This window comes from Protopterus annectens, chromosome 1.part2 (genome assembly GCF_019279795.1).
Source record: "Protopterus annectens isolate FY-2018-M chromosome 1.part2, PAN1.0, whole genome shotgun sequence".
In the NCBI taxonomy this organism is placed as follows: Eukaryota; Metazoa; Chordata; order Ceratodontiformes; family Protopteridae; genus Protopterus; species Protopterus annectens.
This window is the reverse complement of record NC_056727.1, coordinates 940,651,760-940,668,932: the sequence shown is the minus strand read 5'-3', so window position 1 is coordinate 940,668,932 and position 17,173 is coordinate 940,651,760. Positions and strand designations below refer to the sequence as shown.

Sequence of the window (17,173 nt, the reverse complement as noted above, 5' to 3'; positions counted from 1 at the left end):
TTTACATATTATTACGCAATGTACAATAACTGACTAGATAGACTAGACAGAAATTATATTTCACAGGAACTTGTGCATTTAATTGAAAGCTGAGAACCCACATCCAATAACAACTATGATAAATGCAGGGTAATGAAGCAAAAATGAGACACTGGTGCTTCCCCATCTCTCTGTTAAAAGTAGAGGAATTTAAGGAATGAAAAACAGAAATTATTACAGAGTTATTATGGATGATAGATTTTTTTTCAGAAGTTATAGGTAGTGAGTGGGATAAAATGAAAGTGGAGTTTAAAAATAAGGTAGAAATAAAAGAAAAAGAGATATGGTTAAGAAGTAACAAGCATTATTTAGAGGGTCTTACAAAGGTTAATGTACTGCAGAACAAAAGGACTCTCACATAACAAGAAGAAGCTCAACTGCATAGTAGGGAACAGAAAATAAGGGAGTGCTGGATAAGTGTAGAAAGAATGCTATTTTGCAACTGTCCTTTGATAAAAACTCCAGAGCACAAAAACTTTTAGCACAACAATTTAAGCAACAGAAAGTATAAAGGGTTATTGCCAAACACAGGGCACTTGTAACAAGAAAAAATAACCAGAAACCCTGTAAAGGTGATAGAGATATTTTTGAAATTTTGGAAATTTTATGAAAAATTGTATAAAGCAGAGACATGTGGAAATCAAGGAAGAGCACAAAAGGAAATATTTATGGAATATTAAGTATGCCAAGGTTAGAGAAAGATGAAATTCAACAATTAACAGTTAAGATAAGAGGAGATGAGATAAAAATGGTAATATATAATCAATCTGCAGGAAAGTCTCCAGGAATAGATGGTATTCCTGTGGAAGTCCAGAATCTGGAAGGTAAAGATCTGAAGTTTTTTACTAGAATTTTGAAAGGAAGGGCTGCACCAGCATCCTGGAAGAAAGTTGTGGCAGCTGTAATACCTAAAGACAGCAAAACCAATTAGACCTAACTTCATATAGGCCCATTTCAATTTTAAACCATAATTATAAAGTGTTTATGTTCATAATAGCTAAAAGAATTTTTTTGAGGGGAGCCAAACATCTGGCAACATTAGCAGAACAATGACGATCTAGTGGGAAACAGAATGTAAGAAAATACCACTGTTGTTGGAGGGCCTTGATGCAGAGAAAGCATTTAAAAGAGCAACTTGTGATTTTTATGAGTATGGCAATGAAAGCATTTGCATTTATTAATACAATAATAAGGTTAATTAGGAGGAATTATGAGGGACTGAAGGCAAAAATTAAAGTGGGAGGTTTCTTCTCTGATAAGTTGTGTTTGAACAGAGGAACCATGCAGAAGGTCCTCTTTCTGCTTCTTATTTGCATTATACTTAGAGTCATTGACAAATAAAATAAGGGACTCAGAAATTCAAGGATATAATTGGTATGGTAATCAAGAAAATGTGGCTTTATTTGCATACAATATTATTTTGTACCTGATAAAGCCAGAAAAGGACATTTCAGTGTTGTGCAACAATTTGGGATTGTTTCAGGTCTTTTCAGGATATAAAATTAATGAAGATAAGACAAAGGCTATAGCTAATGGGTTCAGCAATACCCGTATTTATGGGGACATAATAAAATGAAGTATTTAGGAGTATGGATTAAAAAGGATTCAGTTAAATCAGCTAAGCACATGTGACAAGGGATTAAACAAAAGATATAACAGAAACGGAAAAACTGGAAGTGTTTTTGACTATGGATAGCAAGATTCAAGCAGTGAAAATGTTTTTAGTCCCTTTAGTTTTATATACAGGTCATGCACATTTTTATTACCCAGAAGAAATGTTGTGGATAGTAATTAATAAAGAGTTGAAAGATTTTATTTGGGAGGAAAGGGTAAGTGTCAAGTGGGATAAGTTGATTCTTCCAGTAGAACAAGGTGGGTAAGGATTTCCTGATTTGAATGGGATATTTTAGAATTACACAGTTAAGGCTCATATACATTATACAAGCAGAAAGCTATAATTTAAAGTGGAAAGGGATGATGATATGGATGGGGGGAGGAAATTCAAGAAATAAGGAAAGAGTGGTATTTTAGATGCAGATCCTTAAGGTGAACAGAAACAGCCATAAAGAATATTATGTTCATAAAGGAGCAGAAAGTATTCTAAGAAGTAAGCCAACATGAGCATGGAGAGTGGAGATTTTGAAGTTAGGGATGACTGAAATGAGGGGTAAATAGTGTAGAAAAGAGGGAGCTGGAATTTACTGGGGAAAACTGGCAAAGGAACCAAGGTATTGGGAGCAAATAATTAGAGAGGGGAAAGTTAATAGAATGGGAAAATGCCAATAAGAGACTTGGACTATAGTCTAGAGACTGCCTTCAGTACTGGGGGTTGATGTCAGAGTGTAGGCAAAGAGAAAGAAGTAGGGGTGGCCTAAGTGAAAGACCTGGCCTGGCAGAATTTTTATGAGAATCTTGAACAGAAGCTGCTGTTAAAAAATAGATAATTAGTAAGGCATATTAAATATTGCAAGATATAGGAATCAATAAGAGGAGGTTAGAAATGATTGGGAAGAGAGTTTGGATAAGCAATTCACAAGGAAACAGTGGGAAGACATATGCATAGCTCCCAAATATGCAACAAAGTCTAGAAGATTTACAATTTTTGCTTGGAAGTGTTGCATGGGCAATTTGTATACTCCCAAGCAGACTCTAAAGGATACTTCTTCAGGTAGATGCCAACTGTTGGAGATGTGATGGAGAGGAATAAAGTAACTAGGAACATATGTTTTGGTTATGTAATGAGTTGGCTGACTTTAAAAATTCCATACAGAGTACTCTGCCAAAAATATTGGGTGGGCAAATAAGTGTAAGTAAGAAAATATTTTTTGAGCTGGGATACATGATCTGAATTGCCTAGACTTATTCAATTAAAGTCTAAACTAACTATACTTGAAATACTGAACACTGTAATGGACATAAAGTAAATGGAATGGGATTTTTAGAAAAGGGTATGCGCAAATTACGTAGAAAAAAATGGAAACTGTAGGAACAAGGCATGCAGAATAAGGAGGAGGTGTGAGGTTTTAGGGAAGGCAGGAAATAATCAGTTGATATAATTCTGGAGTGTTAATTATACTTAAGAATATATGGGATGTGTAATGTTTGCAACTGGGAATATGTTAATATGATTTGTTTTCTTTTATATAAATTTATGTTTGCATATAGCTTAAGTGATAATTCAGTAAAGGTGTTTAAAACAAGGATTGGGTTTTAACAGGGGTCTCTTGGAGTACTTTCTGGTGTTAGAGACAAGATTTTTTATATAGTGCTAGGATATGAAAGTACTGTTTGATATGCAAACTAGTTTTGGGGTTTAAGAGCAAGATGTTATATAGTTGTAGGATATGGTAATGCTATTCGATGAGTAAGTTAGCTACTCTAAGCTTAATTTTGTTTAATGCCACATTGTGTAACATGTATCAGACCTAAATCTAGCTTTATAAGGAAATTTTACTGCCTAGGCATTTGCTCATATAAAGGGCAAGAGATAGCAACAGCATTAAGTAGGTTCATAGGTGATGACTAGGCTAGGGACTCCAAGGGGCCCTTTAAGCCCAGAAGTGTTTCCCACTGTGAGAATCATAGCCTTTACTTTCTGTCTGTGAGGCAAACACCTTAACCATTATGCCTTCCATAGCTTCTCATGAATGATGTTAACAATAATTTATTATCTGATGAACTAGCTAGGCTGATCCAATATGATTATAACGCCATAATCCTGTTTGGGTCTTCTCATTCAGAAGATAAAAATGATAACCTATAGTACAGTTTCAATCACTGCTAAGCTATCTCAGTGCTTAAGACTTCATATTTATCACATTAAAGACCAAAGCTATGCCTTTTTTCTACACAAACCTGAAATGAGTTAACAAATACTGAACTCAATATTTATTTAGGTAATAACTCTCTGACAAAAGCCATCCCAGTCACCAAACATTTGCCATTACTGATGAAAAATGTCTTGAGAGCCTAGATTTTAAGAGCCACAATCATCTGCTATCTCCTCTGTAGTGTAGTCTTTTGATGTCATTAAAATATTCTCTCTAGAACTAGATTTCTGCCCCCCCCCCCAAAAAAAAAAAAACAATTTCTACAGGGTACATAAACCAAACAAACATTTTGGTAAGAATCATGTGGCCAACCCTGGGGTTTGTTTGGCTGCCTCTAAAGGTTTAAAACTGGTTCTTAGTTCAAACACTCTCCCCAATAACAGATACGTACACTAATGGACAGATTCAAAAAGAAGATACATATGTTGGCTACTTTAGGTATTAGGGTTTTGTTTGTCAGACCTACAGGGTTCAGTATGAATGAGATACCATAAAAAATTGAGGAGGTGGCACTGGACATTAATGATGAGACTGTGAGGGGCAGAGGTGGCACTGGACATTAATTATGAGACTGTGAGAAGCAGAGGTGGTACTGAACATTAATGATGAGACTGTGAGGAGCAGAGGTGGCAAGTGGGCATTAAGTTTAAGACTGTGAGGAGCAGAGGTGGCACTGGACATTAAAGATGAGACTGTGAGGGGCAGAGGTGGTACTGGACATTATGGATGAGACTGTGAGGGGCAGAGGTGGCACCGGACATTAAGGATGAGACTGTGAGGGGCAGAGGTGGCACTGGACATTATGGATGAGACTGTGAGGGGCAGAGGTGGCACTGGACATTATGGATGAGACTGTGAGGGGCAGAGGTGGCACTGGATATTAATGATGAGACTGTGAGGGGCAGAGGTGGCACTGGACATTAAGGATGAGACTGTGAGGGGCAGAGGTGGCACTAGATATTATGGATGTGACTATGAGGGGCAGAGCTGGCACTGGATATTAATGACGAGACTGTGAGGGCAGAGGTGGTACTGGACATTACTGATGAGGCTGTGAAGGGCAGGACTGTCAGGCATATTTAGACAGCTGCACAGGTTGTTGAGCATAATTTTGAATGTAGTTATAGTACTGCAGATACCTTGTGCTAGAGCAGCTGCCAAAGGCACAGTTAGTAGAAGCCATGATAGGCTTAGACTCTAACCTTATCAGAGAATGTAAAACAGCTTTTAAATGCCCTTCTCCTAAGATGGGGGGGGGGGGCTTCTTTGTTGTAACCTCACAAGATGTGTTTAAGAAGTTTGATAAAGGAAATACCCTCCAGTCCGTCAAGCAGATGTTCCATTGCTTCCCAAGTCCTTAAATATGTAAAACATTAAAAAACAACAGGGTTCTAAAATTAGAGAAGGTGATAAGGGAGAAAAAAACACATATGTACGGAGGGAAATCCATTTCAGCTAGTTCAGGTCAACATCAGTTATGACTGCTTTCTTTTTTCTCTCCCCCCAACTATCTTCAAAATCTTTTGGGTATAAGGATCTCCTACTACAGGGAACTTTGGGCCCTCTTGACCGTAGACCAATGGGTATTGAGTGTTGTTAACAGAGGCCACACCATAACATTCTGGCACCTTCTACAATTCTTGGAAATGCCCTCATTCCTAAAAAATAGTTCCTACTGGCCAAATCTATTCTATGTCAGATGTTGAACTACAGGGCTGCAGAAGTCATATCTTCTGAATGCTTGACTTATACTCCATACTCTTGGTGGCCAAAAAGGGAACTTATAAAGACTGAACCTAGGTATATACATGTTAAACAAACTTGTGGCTGTAAAAGAAGTTAAGGATGTTCTTTTTATGATCTATTTCTCTTCTGCTCAGGACAAATGCACTCTTGGTCACCATGGACATGAAATACGCCTATTCACAAGGCACATGGACCTTTTATAGTTTTTTTTGGTGGCAGACTCCAATTTCCATTTCATCTCCTTGCTCTCTGGACTCTGTATTGCTACCAAGGTCTTTACTAGATGCTTGACACCAGTAGTCACTCGAGATCATGCACACTTATCCCCACCTTATCAGTTTGTTTAACACAGGCCACAAGATCCTCAGAGGAGCTTCAAGGAGCTCTAAGTTGCACTTTTAGTACTTTGCATAACAGGCATTTACATAAACCTCCAAAAGTCGTCACTCTCTTTCGTCCTTATGCCAAATTAGACACATCATTCTCTGAGGTGTTTCGACCTTAGGGCAATATCTTTTTGTCTCATAAACACTTCTTCCTACATATTTCCTAATAACTCTGCTTGACAAGCCAAAGTGTTCTGAATGCCTCTAGATACACATAGGCTTCTGTTCTGATTGTCACTAATTGAAGCCTGCATGAGTAAGATTTTGTGGTACATCAAAATTCCATGGAGCAAGCACTGCCAGCCTCTAAAACAGAGGATTCCTATAATCCTACTTATTAGGAAGAAGTCATCTTGGTGGGACTCACAAGTAACCAAAAGTTTGGGGCTGTCTTTCACTTTACCAGATTCAGTGCAAGGATTTATCCCAGATGCTTTAGGCCTTATTTGGGGAGCAGATATGGGTCAGCTCAAGGTTCATAGCACATGGCTGGGGACCGCAATAGAAAATACATAAATGTAAATGGCATTATGGCAATAATTTATGCTCTTCATGCCCTTCTTTCAGCCCAGTGATTGGGGTGCATGGAGTAATAAAAGAGAGTGCTGCAGTGGAGTGCTATGCTAACAAAGAGGATCTGTCTGATACCTTTTTTTGCAGAATAACTGAGAAGCTGTGGAACTTTTCTATCAGATTATATACTTACTTGCAGGTGTATACTTACCTGCATATGTAAGCGAGAGCACAAAAATCAAAACCGAACAGAAAAGGTATACTTGGTGATCACAATGAAGGGTGATCTCCCAAAATAGATGTGTTTGCATTCAGGTAAAATCATCAGCTTACAGCCTTCTGTACTCTATCCCCTTGTCCAAGGGCCTAGACAACTAATGCTTTCTCACTTCAGTGAACCCAGGGTAATCCCAAAGATTCTAGTAAAAGCAGAAATGAAAAGAAAAGCTAAATTCATTCACATGTAGTCCTCCAAGATGGTCTATGCCATAGAAGTCCTTGACCCTTCTACTTTTTTGCAACTTCCTGATTGCTGAAAGAAACTCTGACACAATCCAACCTCATATTCTTCAAGTTCAAAACCTAGACAATTTCAGGTAAGTACTCCATAGACACATTTTCTGTCCTCTAGTGTGTGCATTTTGCTGAATGCAAGAAGACCAACTAGAAAGTTATACCTAGTAAAGTGGAAAAGATTCCATCTTTGGTACAACAATGGGACTTTTGATCAGTGTGTTGCTAATATTCCTCAAAGACTTTTGTACCTTTCTGGCACGTACTACTAAAATCCACCCTTTTCCTTTCTCTATCAAAGTGTATCTATCTGTCTGCTGTCTTAGCACGCCAACCTCTAGATATTCCAGTCTCCACATATTCTGCAGTTAGCTCTTTCTGAAAAATAACCATTCTTTCTGAAAAACACACGGTCCTAAGGAACACGAACATTGTGAAACAAAATTACTGTACCCCATTTTCAGTCTTCAAATTCAACTAACCTCAATTATGTGCTCTAAAAGGCTTTTTTGATTGTCATTACTCCAGACAAGAACATTTCAAAGTTACAGGACTTGATGCGTAGATGACCCAATACAATCTTCTACAAGGCCACGGTTGTCTTAAGGGTCGGTTCTTTATTCATGCCCAAGATACAGCTAAGTTTTAGTCAGTCCACTGAGTTCCATGTGCTTCATGTTAAGCCTCAGAAGAAAGCAGAAATGATTTGGCTCAACACTTGGATATCATGTAAGCATGACAGAGGATATTAGACTGTTATACCAGGTTTTTCTCTGTCTGCGTGCATGCCAAGCATCATAAAATGTCACAACTGAAAAGAAAATATCCCAGTAGTTGATCAGCTGTGCATGTCTAAATATATATTAGATAAAGAGAGAGACAGACACACATGCACATATGTGTGTGTGTGTGTGTGTGTGTGTGTGTGTGTGTGTGTGTGTGTGTGTAAGTTTTTAGAAATGGAAAAATAAGTAAACTATGTAAACCACACAAAAAACAGTACTTAGCTAGCATATTTTATTTCATTTCATCCTCAAAGCTTATGGGATTGCTATCATAATGTCCTGCTTAGTACTGTCTTATAAATGCACCTTGACAGAGAAGTTAAAAGTTAGACAGGTAAGCTGCTGTAAACCCTTTCTGTTTGGTATTTTAGGGAAGGTTCCAGCTTTCCATCAGAACCACAGGAGCAGCAGCACCAACAACAACAGCAACAACAGCAGCAACAACAGCAACAGCAGCAACAACAGCAACAACAGCAGCAACAGCAACAACAACAACAGCAACAACAGCAGCAACTCCCAGCAATACGCAAGCCTGCCATTCGCTGTGCTGAAATGACAGAGCAACTGAAAGAGCTGACTAAGCTCCTGACAGCCAAAGAGTTCCAAGAAAGGATGCAGGGCATATCTCTACTACTGGAACGCTGCCAGAGCAGCCCGCGTTTCGTTATCTCCAGCATTATTATGGTGAGCAAAGAAACACGGCTTATAATATTTCTTTATGGGAATAAATTATGGAAACTCAGGAGACATTCAGGTATAGGTGCAGGTAGCCATGAGAACAGGAATGCAGATTTTAACACTTCCATTATTTCCAATGATAGTATGATCCAACAGGCATTGACCACTCTAATTTCTACCAAAGGTCCAGTGTAGTTGACATACAGCTGTGACAACCATAAGCACCATTGCATTTTTATTTCCGTGTAAGACTATTAATGTGTACTGACCTCAGCTGTCAGAATGTAGTCCAACATGAGACTATTTTAAAATGTCAAGGTTATTTTATGCTGTTAATACATTGTCAATTCAGCCAGTTTTACTATTTCTGTTTCATCTGTAATTTACTAGTATCTCCAAAAAATACAATTTTTCCAGTGCAATGTATCTCCTGCACCATATGCACTTATATTGTTCTTCTCTGTATAAATTTCACCCCCTTTCCTAGTCACTCTTTTTCCATATAATTATTGTTGGTTTGTATGTCAGCCCCTTACTGTGTTACATATACTGCCTTTGGCATTTTGGTAAAACAGTAACACAGAAACAGATTTGTAATGGCTAAATATGTAAAGAAGTTGTGTTACAGATGACAGTCATGTCTGCTGCCCATTTATGCTGGTTACAGTTCTGTCTCTGTTGAGATGCAGCAGTGATTTTATCATCATGGGAAATGTGCTGCAGTAAATACCTGAGACCAGAATCACCACAATTTCATGAGACAATACTGTGTAAGTAGCACCAAGGCCAATCTTATGCATAGGTGAACTAGTCAATCGCTTAGGGCTCAGTGCATGTAGGGGGACTTTTTCCCCATTTATTTTTTTACAGCAATATTTATTTGCTCTAAAAAATAAATAAAGCGCTGCTACTAAAGTAAAATGTAACTGCAGTGCAGCGAGTGCTGTATGGGGTGGGGGTGCTGCAGCCCACTTAAGTCATGTAAAGTTTAAATGGTGTGAGGTCATAGGAGAAGAGACAATTCAATGTTTAAATGTAGGGATTAAGGTGACTAAAGGGAGCTTTTTTTTTTCTTTTAAATAATTGACCTAAAAAAATGTGGCAAAATCGGGGCAAGGTACAGACATTGAGGAATGGAGTGGTTAGTGTTATTGCATTGTGAGATAACAATGGCAGTGATCAACCAGATATTTTTTGGCAATATTTTCTGGCCTCATGGTTTGTGTTTGGATAGATGATGAGAGGAATGACGCCATGAGGTAAGTGCTATTGTTTTTTTTTTTTTTTTTTTTTTACTACAGTAACACTGGCAATGATTAACCAGATATTTTTGACAATATTTCTCTGTCTTTGTGTAAAGAGTAGAATGTTCCTATTTTAGACCTGGTTTAGCGCTACACAAAATGTTCCTATTTTTGGGGGTATCTCCCTATTTTTAGGCTTGATTTACCCCTTCACACAATTTTCTAAAGCTCCCATCAACATGTGATTTTTGAAGCTGTTTAGTACACAGAAATCTAGACTAAATGACCAACATATTAGTGGCAACAATAAAGAAAGTGGGCACACATATTGCATCACATTTTTCTGAAGCAAAATTAAATGACTTGCATGCTTTGTTATACAGTTCACTAAGGTCTACAGAGTTTTATGCTGCCTCTTTAATAATGTTTTTTCCATCATTTTGTCACTATTTTTGAACAGTGTGTTTGAGTAGCATCCCACAGTCTTCCTGGAAGCAGGAACAGTTATGTGCTATTTGGTATTCAGATTTTATGGTAATTACATGTCCAGAGATTTAGCTCAATGTACGTATGTTTCAAAGGCATTTGTTCATATTTTCAATGTCTTGTGAGTTGAGAGCCATGCTGTAATGGTGAAACAATATTACACAGTCATCAGACTTCATGGATATAACTGATTGGTGGGGGTTGGGGTTGGCTGGATGAAAGTAACTGACCCGCTTGTTATTTGGTCAATTTAAACCATCACTATCTGGCTTTGTAGAACTAATGTGCATTTGTGAGAAGTAAGATGGGTGACTTAACTGGACACCAGATATGCACAGTCAGAGTAGAGGTAACTGCTGTGGCTATCTTCTGTGGAGCAAAATGACTCATTGCCTGCTGCTGTTTGCTTATCATTTAAGCTTTGCAGGACTAATATGATTATGTGAATCAATGTGCAATATTTTAATGCAAGGCAGCTGTTTTTTGGAACAAAGATGAAACCCATTACAGGGTCATGCTTCTTTATCACAACCAGATGTACATAGAAGCACATATAATTGCTTGGTAGGGGTTACCTGGATGAAAGCAACTTACCATATTGTTGTTTGCTCAGTTTAACAGTGATCTGTTAAAAAGTAAGAGAAAAATGTGCTACAGAATACTTACACATTCAGAAATTCTAGGGCTGATGCCCCCCATGAAATCTTCAAAATTGGATTTTGACATAGGCTTTTAATCACCTCTTCCCTGAACTCCACCTAATCTAAAATCAGCCCTGCTCACAGATGTACACAGAAGATCACTGTATTGAGTGGAGAGCTGCAGACAGTATCATTATCGCTTTAACATTCCTCCCAAACTCAGAGATATCTTGGGTTGGGCTGGGGACAGTGTGGTCATTATTTTGTTAACTTTCCTCACAAACTTCATAGGAGTGCAGGGGTTGTCACTATAACTTCAACATGGGTACTGTACTGTTTCTAGAAATAACACATTGGAAACATTATTGAAATATTTTTTTTTCCATTTTCCTCACAATCTAGAGTTCAATGCATATACAAGTGGCTATCTTTTGGGAGAGAGTAAATAAGCTTGCTGTTTATATACGTGTGACAGCAAATATATTATGTTGTATTTGTTTTTTCAGTTTTGTCTTAGTCTGACATTAGAAGAATTTACAGAATGTGGTTGTGTTTTGACAGTGTAGAGAGTGAAGAGACATGCTTTGTGTAAATATGAAAGCAGCAGAACAGCTTGAAATATGACGGTGGGCATGTGTGCATTAATTTTGATCCCAATTTGACAGAGAGGAATAAACAAAGTCAATACCTATTTATGAGCTAAGAGGCTAGGGGCAGGTACTATTGCCAGGTATGATGTGTGTATTCTCACAAGCAGTTGCCTTCCCAGTTTATCCCGAAATAGTACTTCATTAGCTTTGAACATTAAAAAGTAGGATTAACTCATGATTTTTGTTCAGACCATCACTGTATCAAAAGGTTGGAAAAAGCTGTAAAATGCACTTCAGAAAATCTATAATCCCATGATTTCTGGGTGCCTAGCAGACCCCAAACCTCCACCTTAATTTAATTATTACAATGTAGTCTTGGTCAGTTAGGATGTGCTGAAAGGATGCAGGAAATGGAATGAGTGCCCCAGGTATTGTCTCATAGAAAACATCCACCTCTTGGCTGGACATACTTATTTCCTTTTGCCTTCTGTTTGTCTCTCCCCAAATCTGCTTCACCAAATTGTCTTCTGCTTTCCTGCTAATGTGACTGAACCACATTAATTTGTTCTCTTTGACCTTGTCTGCATCTGGACCTACTTTGGCTTCTGCTCTGATGTCCTCATTTCTTTGTCTATCCCACAGTGTACATCCTAACACACATTTAAGGCACTTCATCACTATCCTCAGGTTTTGTACCTTCACTGCCCAGGTTTCTGTACCATACAGTAGTACTGGTCCCGGCACTGCTTGTACACCTAACTTTTCAGCTTATTTGACATCCTTCTGTCACACTCTATTGGGTCATCTTGCACATTGGGGTTGGTGAAAGACAAGAACTTATTAGTGTCTGTTCTTCCCAATGAAACATCAGGGATTTTGATTTACAGAATATTTTAGATTGCTGTCAGAGTCCAGCCCTTTTGAAAGTAATCTGTATGGCCTCCATAAGTGCAAAAAGTGTGGAATAAATTCAAATAGCATTATCTGGAAAAAGTCAACAGGGAAATTGCAAATCACCAATTACTATTCAACATGCAGTTATCAGAATTTTAATTACTAGACTATATGTAACAGAAGGAGTTTATAACAAAAGTTAATGTGGGAGCATTACCATCCATGCTCCCTTTTATTATACATTATCAACTCCATCTGTTATATGCAGTCACATAACTGGACATCTACAAAGTAACTTTAACAACTTGTACTTTCACATTCAGTCCGACTTGTCAGATATTTGCACACTTTAAGAATGACAAAGAAATATTGATCAGCTTATTATGTATGAATCACAATCCTGTCTAATGGAATGGGAGTTCATAGCATCAGTAACAGCTGATTAACCTTATCCTATCCTGCTTGAGTGGTTTACTTTAAGGACTAGTGACTAATATCAGATCAAATGAGAATTTGTCATGTCATTACTGTGCAGCTGCTTAATCTCCCTCTCTGTAAAAATTTGTGACATATTTCTGGAGTCTGCACTTAATGTTGGCAAAACATTATCATTCTGAAGCCACACAGCCAGTGTGGTGTGCCATAATGCAACTGAACCACTGAGCATGAAGAAGGCAGGAGAATTCAAAAAATGACTGAAGGTATTAATGTGATCCTCCTGGTTGCCCTTAACTCTGAACCTGCAGAAGGGCTAAAAGGAAACAGATTTTTCTTGCAAGGTGCACAAAAATCTTTAAGTAGCTGCACAGTTCCTGGGGATAACAAGATGAAAAAGTGCCTATTTATTTATTTATTTATTTATTTATTTATTTATTTATTTGCATTTGTTCAATAAGAATGCCCAGCTGGGCATAATACTTCCTTGCAGATGAAGCCAGGGAGAAATGCTTCATTAGATTACAGAACAATACTTGTAGAAATAACATAGTAGTAAACAGTGACTAATGTATGACATTTTAAGACCAAAAAACAGTTTGGGAACTCTGCTTTAGTGCAAGTTAGAGCTCAGCCATGTACATGAGGCTGTGGATAGAGTAACAAAGAATAGACATTATTAATGACCGGCAAAGAGAAAAATTACTGCTTGGGAATCATACATGATAAGGATGAATCCAATAGTGTAGCTAGGGTGGGGAAAAAGGGGCAACCATCCTGAGTGCAAAGTATTAGGGGTGTGATTGGCCATCTATCTTCCTGATCACTCTTTAGGATGGCAATACTGGCTGTTAAAAGCCAGTATTACATTTACAGACAGACCTAAGAGCTGTAGCATACCATTTGTGGTCTAACTGTAGCAACTGCTTGCTACATTGGGGCATGCAATTTGCTACAGTTTAAATGGAAAAACATTTTTTTTTCAACTATAACCAGAGTGCTGTGCTGCTCCATGCAGGATATAAACTGTACAGTTGGCTACAGTTTAAAAGAAAAAAAAAATATTTTTGTAAACTAAAACCTGAGCACCCTAGCGTTCACTGCAGGGTATAAACTGTAGCAGCTATCTGCTACATTTCTAGTAAGTAGTTTGCTACAGTTTAAATAAAAAAAAAAAAAATTTTAAAGTAAAACCTGAGCACCATAGTGTTCCATGCAGGGTATAAATGGAACCTGAAATGTTGGGGCAGGGGGATATGTCTTGTACTTGGCCACCTGGTTGGTTCACCTGAAGAACTTGGGGTTGGATCGCTAGTTTGTGGCACCGACACAGGACATTGGTTGAGCCAGCTACACTTCTGCATGAATCATTATGTCTTGTACACTTCTGCAAATCACTGGAATCACATTGGTAATCAGAATGAAATAAATACAATATTTAAATGGCTTGCAAGCTACACCTCTTCTCAATCAGTTCTCAGCATAAACTTCTTATAGATATGCTATTCAGTTAACCAAATTATCCACTTTAATAAAATTATAAAAACTTGTGTCTATTAACTCATATATGGAGACTAAGTACTTTTAGACTCTACAGTATCCTTTATTGAGGCGAAATAAATAAATGGAAATAAGCTGAAATGTGATTAAACTGTGGGGCACTGCAGTGCAAACAGTTGCAAAATTCCAGAAAGTATGGGATTGGTGTCCATAGTAGGCGGATGCAATTGGCAGCATCAGTATATGCCTTCACTCTGAGAAAATGTACTAAGTTCATGCATGCTGCATGTTTCTGTCCTCATAGTACAGCACTAGGAATGTGCTCGACTGCCGTGCTTTTACAAAATCATGCTGTTTCTTCATCATTCTGGAATGTATAACTATTCTCTGTGATTATCTCAACTTACAGCTTATTCTACTCAAGATTCTTTGAGCTGAAGAACTTCCCTGCTTCCCTGCACAATGTTTTTACACAGGCAAATGCTTTTGCCCATCTTATACTTTCTAAACCCTTAGACTTCTATCAGACAATGTATACTGACTGAGGTCCAAAGCCATTGAATTCAGCAACCATTTGTTGAATTCTCATTCGGTGTCACTGCAGTGTTTCTCTTTCTGACTAATTGTCTCTTTACTCAGTCACTGTATGGATATGTATTATGTGGTGGTGCATGAGGAACTGGCCCCTGTAAAAAAATGTGTTTTTTCTTCTCAGCTTTCAGCTGAAGCATTAATTGATTTGTTTCATCTAGCTAAAGCTTCAAGAGACTGACACACAACAAAACATAAGGGAACCTGGTGAGGAATTGTGAAGCCTAATGGAGAAGGTTTCGATTTTCAGCACTTCAAGAAGTTTGACTCCTGTAAGTCACACACACACACACACACACACACACACACACACACACACACACACACTTATGGCATTTGTTTACCAGGAAAGACTAAGTGGGGCATGATAAACCCCTTTGTCAGAGGAGGCTCAGAAAGAAAAGTTCCACAGTTAATACATCTTAAAAGATGTCACACAATGCAATACAGTGCAAAACAAAATATTACTATTACATACTCATGCAACAATTAGTATACAAAGAAGAAAAAGCAGAAATAAAATAGATTCTTGACATCATTATATTCCATGCCATTATATTTCAGTTTTATTAAGTAGTAGTGATAATGTTAAAAACTACAATTAGGCTAATAGGTAGGTGCAGTACTGTATGTGTAGGACATTACTACTAGGTAGCAGACTGTTTGGTAAGAATTTTTAGGTGCGGCTAAGCTATATGGTTAGTTTATGCAGGAAGACCATAAGGACACTACAGAAAGAGGAGAGGAGGATAAAATTGTAGCAATGTTTCACCAGTAGAAAATCATCAGGAGCATATTTTGGAATCCAAGTTGTTGGTCCTAAGGTTTTGTTTGAACCATTTTGGATTTATGATTTCTCTTAGCTTATGTAGGAGAGTATTCCAACAGTTGATACATATGAGGAATAAATTGGTTCACCGTGTTTATTGTTTGGTTTATAGACTTGGCCCATATAAGTCCTTAGACCTGACAGATCTAGCTGTATCTAGGTGGACCATAGCATTATTGTCCTCAAAACAGGGCATTTGTTTGAGCGATGAAGTATACTTTGGGGCAGTTTAAATTAATTGAATTTTTGATAGCTGGGGAGTTCCATCCAGTTTAGTTGGTTGAGTGTTTGGTAATGATGGGTTTTATCAGGAAAGTGGTTGGCAAATTCTGCTATTTTACTATAACATTATTCCAGTTTTATTGAATAGGAGGAGGTGATATTTGTGAGTACAGGAGAGGCATAGAAGAAGTTAGATAATAAACATAAGAGGGCAGTGGTCTTTCTAGAGTGTACAGTGAGATAGGAACATACGTTGTACAGGAAACCTAGTTTTAAATGGTTCTTGTTAATAGCATTTTGGATGTGTATGTCAAAGTTTAGATTATCATTTATGGTGACCACAAGTAATTTATTATGTGTGATAACCTCAAGTCTAGTGTTTTATTTGGATGCTATATTTCTGTGATCAGAGTTCTGTTTTGTGATTTGAGTTCAGCAGAATATTGGATTGGTTCAGAAAAGAATGGCGGAGTAGAACTGGTATGCAGTAGTTTGCAGTAATGTCATGCTTGGAGCCGATCAGATTAGAGTGGCATTGTCTCTTTACTGAACCAAAGAACCTTGTCTCACTGTAGTATGGAGGTTGTTTATGAAAATACTAAAGAGGAGAGGACCTAGGATTGAGCCCTGAGGGACACCAATGTTTATGTGCAAGTAAGGGGAGCAGGATGTTTGCCATTTGACACACTGTATCCTAGCTACGATATACTTTTTAAACCATTTCATGGTAGAGGTGGAGAGACTAAAGGTAAATAATGTTTGCAGTAGTTTGGTATGGCAGACTGTATCAGATGCTTTCACTAAATACAGGAATATGGATCTATGATCGTTTTTTTGTCCCTAAATCGATTTATTCCATTGTGGAAAGAAAGAAAAGCTGTAGTAATGCTATGTGAAGGGTGAAAGCCAGGGTGGGTGGTAGAGAGATTGTTGTTATCTAGGAGATACTTCAGCTGTTGGGAATGTATACTTCTTTCAAGGATTTTTGAGAAGTGAGAGTATATGGCTATGGCCGGCCTTAGGCATAGGCCAACTAGGCGGCCGCCTAGGGCGTCGGTGTAGCAGAGGCACTTTTCCAGTATTTATTTGGTGTAGGTAGACCAGGATGGGAGCACCAGGTAATGTGTTGGGGGGCGCCGTGGAGCTGTTTTGCCTAGGGCACCAGTTGACCTAGGGCCGCTATGGCTATTGCTCAATAGTTGAATAGTTCCACAGATTTTCCTCCTTTAAGTAGTGAATAATATATGTTTC

The 17,173-nt window shown here is 38.0% G+C and overlaps 1 protein-coding gene across 1 annotated transcript in view; it reads left to right on the top strand.

Moving 5' to 3' along the window:
- The window catches only part of TOGARAM2 (TOG array regulator of axonemal microtubules 2), a 1,500,446-nt gene that overhangs the window by 1,369,570 nt on the left and 113,703 nt on the right, over window positions 1–17,173 (top strand). The window contains exon 17 of the mRNA XM_044059883.1: window positions 8,184–8,496. Coding sequence (XP_043915818.1) covers window positions 8,184–8,496 — 313 coding nt within the window. The remainder of the gene's footprint in view (window positions 1–8,183; window positions 8,497–17,173) is intronic.